At 48.8% G+C, this 5636-nt stretch overlaps 2 protein-coding genes across 2 annotated transcripts in view; both read right to left on the minus strand.

Annotated features, from left to right (window-relative positions):
* Window positions 1-2542: 2542 nt before the first annotated feature.
* PFICI_00848 (ATP-dependent (S)-NAD(P)H-hydrate dehydratase) lies at window positions 2543-3819 on the minus strand (the record flags this gene model as incomplete). The annotated part of the gene is made up of 4 exons (XM_007829429.1): window positions 2543-2665; window positions 2798-3502; window positions 3558-3655; window positions 3723-3819. 4 exons carry the CDS (start codon window positions 3817-3819, stop codon window positions 2543-2545), a joined length of 1023 nt encoding a protein of 340 aa, XP_007827620.1.
* A 766-nt stretch (window positions 3820-4585) lies between these two features.
* The window catches only part of PFICI_00849 (ATP synthase subunit alpha), a gene marked incomplete at both ends in the record, with an annotated part of 2802 nt that continues 1751 nt past the window's right edge, over window positions 4586-5636 (minus strand). The window contains 2 exons of the mRNA XM_007829430.1: window positions 4586-4849; window positions 4917-5426. Coding sequence (XP_007827621.1) covers window positions 4586-4849; window positions 4917-5426 — 774 coding nt within the window. The remainder of the gene's footprint in view (window positions 4850-4916; window positions 5427-5636) is intronic.

Consider the following 5636-nt stretch of genomic DNA (forward strand, 5'->3'; position numbering starts at 1 on the left):
TCTCGTGCTGCCAGATTCGGCAGTCCTGGTATCACCGATCCCGCGACTCACCTTGGTGCAATCCGAGCCAGCTGGATAGCCAATAGAATGGAAACAACAAGCGAACAAAACTGCCCAAAACACTCGAACCTGCTGTGATTAGCTAAAATCAGCTTCGTGAATGGACTGGAGTAAAGGTAGGTAAATTGCGAGAAAATCGTCTCGCGTCCCAAGGCTTTCACCGCCGAATCATAAATGATGGTGGATGACGACCGTATTATATAACAAGAACTCAATGACTGGGAGAAAATTTAGAGAGCTTTTTCCCATCTGTGGAGTGCAATGTATTTGAATCGGGGGCAAAGAAAAGACTGCATTCGATTCCTGTCCCCCAAAGATGTAAACGAAAGCTGTCGGTGCTTTTCAGATGAAAGAAAAGGCAATATGCAGGCACCCGGATTTTGCCCAGAGCGAGCGAAACGTTGACCTGCATTATGCAATCAAAACTCTGCCTGATGAGATCGGACCTGGTTCTCCAACCACTGGAAAGCGAGTCCCAAGAAGATGATATCCGTCGACCAAAATGTGGCATGTTGCTTGCTCATATTTGCATCAATCAGACCATGACCTTTTTACTATCCATGACCCCTCAACAGACAGGACGGGGAACAAGGGTAGACAGCCTCGCTGATCGATCTGCCCCCATGTCTTTCCCCCCATATAGTCAAAACGACATGACAGACCACTAATGCACGTATATATACCCCTGGGGGAAAGAAGGAAAAAAAGACCTCGAAGAAATATCCTGTTATTGATTGATTCAAGCCCTACGACTTTGCCTTGAGGAGGGTGACCAAAATCGGGATCAAGCTTTACATGTATCACAGGTTCACGACAGTAGAACCAAGTAAGTGCAAGGTGGCCCTGCACAAGTACGAGCGCCATACTACATGAACATGTTTTCCATGACTGTACAAGTATTTTACTGCATGCATTCGCCGCCGCCTAGTTTCCGGAATGCAATCAGAACTCGAAGCCCAATCTGCGCGACTTGTGTGCCTGGCGACACAGGACGGCCATGGGGTCACGGCATCATGTGCCTACATGAGAATCAACATGTCGCCGTCACCATCCACTCCAGTACTCGAGACGTATCTGAAAGCACGCACAAGCAAGCCTAGGAGATACATCCGTTGTTCCCCCCAGGGAACAGAAAGGTTTCCCTATCCTTGAGTAACCATGCCCATCTTGTTTCGGGCCGTTGAAAAGGGCCGCCATAACGACATCCCAGACATGAGTGGGGCGACGAAGAGTAATATCGTACCACGTCCTTGACAATATCATCCCCAGGGAGAGAAATTTTGATATGAATTGTAGTACATTCCAACAACGCCAAGGATAACCCGGGTCATGCTTCAAAGACTGCTCCTGCAGTGTGACCGAGTCAGCAGCTGTCAAGCCAGGACTGCTTCACTCCTTGGATCTGTCAGAGTGCGACAAGACCCCTAGTGCAGGTCTCGAGTCCCCGACTTTGCTTGCGCTGTCTTGTAGCATCAGTTGCCTTTCTTGTCTCAAATCCTGAACTGCCTGAAAAAGTATTTCTGTAAGCGACAGAAGTGTGGTTCTGGTATCTCTTTCCGTTGTGGCCGAGGGAGGTTGCGGCGAAGTAGGAGGACCCAACTCGGATGACTCCATGGAAGGGGAAGATGACGATGGAATTTTTGGTGTTCCTACATCCTTCCTGGTGGGAAAAAAAAAGGGGTTCCCAATAACCTTTACTCATTGGAAACACCCAATCGCCCGGACGGCTACCGTGACTGCAGGTTCCAAATGAACCCTAATGGAGATTGTCTGCCAGTCAACCAGCGTAGCGTCACCTCTCTCGAAATTGGTGATCAGGTGGTTGAATTGATGGAGACAAGACTCCTCCAGAGGCAAGGGCTCCGCCTCCACATGGGCGGTAGGGGGGTTTGAAAGCTTCGGACATCTCTGAAGCCATGGGAGTTAGCAACGACAAGCGTATGGTGTTTTTCAATCAGCCTTTCACAAAGGAGCAGTCGAGAAAGGCAAAAGAGAGAATTTTCTTCTATAATATAAAGCTTTTTAGTTTAAGTCAACTTTTCCTCTTTCTCTTTTCTTTTCCTTTTTCGTAACATCAAGATAGTAAAGGATTTGAGAATACTTTTAATAAAAAGTAAAGTCATACATAAAATAGTTTGTACTCTATTATGAATATACATACATTATAAGACACAATGAAGCGATAACATCTCTTTTTATTAGGCAAAAGGGCGATGATAGAAGATTATAATCATGCCGGTGCAAGCATACACATTCCGTACAAATGACAAGAGGTTCGTGAAGCTAGATATAGCTAGCAGCGACTTGTATTTATCAAAATAGAGGTGGTATTGGGAATGAACTTATTACAAGAATATGATTCCCAGAGTATAATTATTTTATTTTCTGTGCTCATTCCCTGCTGAGTGAGCATTTGCTCTCTTATATTAATTATACTTTGTGAACTGCTCCTTAGCAGACATCAACGCCTAGAATAACTATTTTACAGCTTGGCGTCCGGGTCATTTTCCCCAAAGAGAGACAGGAAGGCAGGGTGTACCTCCTCTGTCAGGTCGCTGGCCTGCAAGCTGCGACCTTTTTTCATAAAGGCGCGTCTCGAGCATTCCTATAGAAAAGATCATTAGCTCATGTTCACAACTAGTCGAATCTTGTCATTCTCGAAAAGGATATTGCAAATGACAAAGGGAGACCAAAGGGAAAGAGCAAGAAAACGCAAAGAAAAGACAACATAACTTACTCTCGTGATAGCGGCCCCGCCAAACGCGGCCAGGCGAAGCGTCTCCTTCTCCTCAAGCTTCCCGCCATGATCCCAGAGGCCTTCGAGGTAAGCATTACGCCAAGCGAGGAACGTGGCAATGCTGCCAGTGAGGGTATCGCCCTGACCACCGCTACGCTTGAGACCGCCCTGGAGGTCGACGATGATGGTGTCGTCGCCGTTGGAGATGAAGTCCTTGGCGCCCTTTTGCACAATGGCGACGCCGCCGAGGGCGCGGCTCAGCGCCTCGACCTTGGCCGTCTCGGACTGCTGTTTGCCCTCGGTCTCGTCCACCTTGAGCGCCTTTTGTAGGCGTCCGAATTCGACCACGTTGGGGGTCAGCACGACCTCTTTCCAGCCAATGACGAGCTCTGGGTTCGTCTGGACGAGCCCGAGGGCGTCGGCGTCCATGACCACGGGCATCTTGCGCTCGCGTGCCGCTGCCAGCACCTTGGCCAGCGTCTTGTGCATCAGCGGGTCGCGTCCCAGACCTGGGCCCACCACGAGAACGTGCAATCGTCCAAGCATGTCAATGATGCCCTTGGAGATCTCCTCGGGGTCTGTGTCTGTAGCTGGGAGGTGGCCCGAGTTGGGCGGCGGCGATTGCCGCATCAACGGATGTACCATGAGGTTCGGGCTATAGGTTTTGATCACAGATGCCGCGCCAGGCGTGCAAATAACATGAGACTATACCAAAACGTCAATATGGTGCAAGTGCCATGAGTCAGAGAGAAAGACATACCATGTCACACCCTAGCTTTGCGCTCGCCATGGCCGAAAAGTACGGAGCGCCGGTGTAGTCCACGCTTCCGCCGATGACAGCTACTCGACCCAGCTGACCTGGTCCAATACGAGAAGCCCGCGAGATTAGTCAAGCCAAAGCAATTATCAGGCACAGTCGAAATACCTTTATGAAACTTCTCCAGCATGGGTGGCACCATTTGGCGCACCTTGCCAAGGATCTCTCGCGTGGCGGACGACATCTCTGGGGCCTCGGAACTCATTTGTATGACGGGACAGTAACCGTGGTCTGTACGAGCTTTGAATACTGCGTCGATATCCGGATTGATCTTGTAGGCTTAAAGGCAGTCTTGCACAAGCATGTGTGCTCCGTGTATGTTGTGTGTGCGCAAGTCCACTGCGGGGCAGTATCTCGTCTATTCAGCAAGGCCAACGACAGGAGCAAACTTTTCGTATTGCTTCAAATACAAACAAATTAGAAAATGTAACAGAACCTTTTTATAATTGAAGAATTTCTTTTATAATATTAATAAATTAAATCTTTATAAATGGTAGTTTTGAATTTGCTCCGGTAGTTGGGGGAGCCTTTGGTCCGATATTTGCATTTCGTCCGAATGACATCATGCAAAGCTGGCCAGCTCCATCAAGAGAGTAACCGCCTGTATGCAAACAATTACCCAAGTCAACAATCGTATACCATTTAGGCATTCGTACAGCCGCATTGTAGACATCCAAAGCACGTGACACAAGGCTTAGAGGTAGTAGGAGTTTGTCAAGTTCAAATCATGTTAACGGACAAAAGGAATCGAGTGCTCTTGAGTTTTTGGCTCTATTTTACAAATGGCTGAACCGGGGTATTTTCCCTCAACTCAACCCACTCCTCACTTTCCAGCACCCGACGACATACACGCCTCGCTTCTATGAGAAACAAAGCCCCACCAACCAACGATTCGAGTATAGACAGATTTCCCCCTTCTCTCTCTACTGATCATCATCTAGTGGTTCGCAATACACCTAGACCGGGAGCATTTATGAGCTGAAGCTCTTGGTGAAGGTCTGGACGACATCCCGCAGTCTCTGCTCGAGGTCCTTGCTGAGAGCACCCTCCTTGTCAATGGTGGCGAGGAGCTCAGACTCGTTGGTCTTGAGGTGGGCAAGGAAGTCAGACTCCCACTGCAGGATCTTGGCGACGGGGACGTTGTCGAGGTAACCGTTGACACCAGCGAAGATAAGAGGAACCATCTCGTTGACGGCCATGGGGGAGTACTGCTTCTGCTTGAGAAGCTCGGTCAACTGTAGAGTAGAAACATGATCAGTCACCTGAAGACACTGTGATTATTAATGAATTTTGAACACTTACACGCTCACCACGGCTCAGGGTCTGCTTGGTAGCAGCATCCAAGTCGGAACCGAACTGGGCAAAGGCGGCGACCTCACGGTACTGGGCCAAGAAGAGCTTGAGCGAACCGGCGACTTGCTTCATGGCCTTGAGCTGGGCAGCGGAACCGACACGAGAGACGGACAGACCGACGTTGATGGCAGGTCGGATACCCTTGTAGAACAGCTCAGACTCCAAGAAGATCTGACCGTCGGTGATGGAAATGACGTTGGTGGGAATGTAAGCAGACACATCACCACCCTGGGTCTCAATGATGGGCAGGGCAGTCATGGAACCACCACCAAGCTTGTCGTTCATCTTGGCAGCACGCTCCAGGAGACGCGAGTGCAGGTAGAAAACGTCACCGGGGTAAGCCTCACGTCCGGGGGGACGACGGAGCAGCAGAGACATTTGACGGTAAGCGACGGCCTGCTTGGAAAGATCATCATAGATGACCAGAGAGTGCTTTCCGCTGTCACGGAAAAACTCACCCTAAACATTTGCCTTAATTAGTAGTTGATTTCTCATGATGAAAGGGTTGGTGTAGAAGAGATGTGTGTTGAGGCTATTTTGACTTTTTTTTTTTTTTTTTTTGGAAGAGAGAGAGAGAGTATAAGACAAGAGAGAAATAAAGGCAAGAGCAACGTTTTTCTTCTCTCTTTTTCTTCACCTGCTTCTCTCTTGTTCTCATGTCACTTTTTT

Source organism: Pestalotiopsis fici, assembly GCF_000516985.1.
Source record: "Pestalotiopsis fici W106-1 unplaced genomic scaffold PFICI_Scf_1, whole genome shotgun sequence".
In the NCBI taxonomy this organism is placed as follows: domain Eukaryota; kingdom Fungi; phylum Ascomycota; class Sordariomycetes; order Amphisphaeriales; family Sporocadaceae; genus Pestalotiopsis; species Pestalotiopsis fici.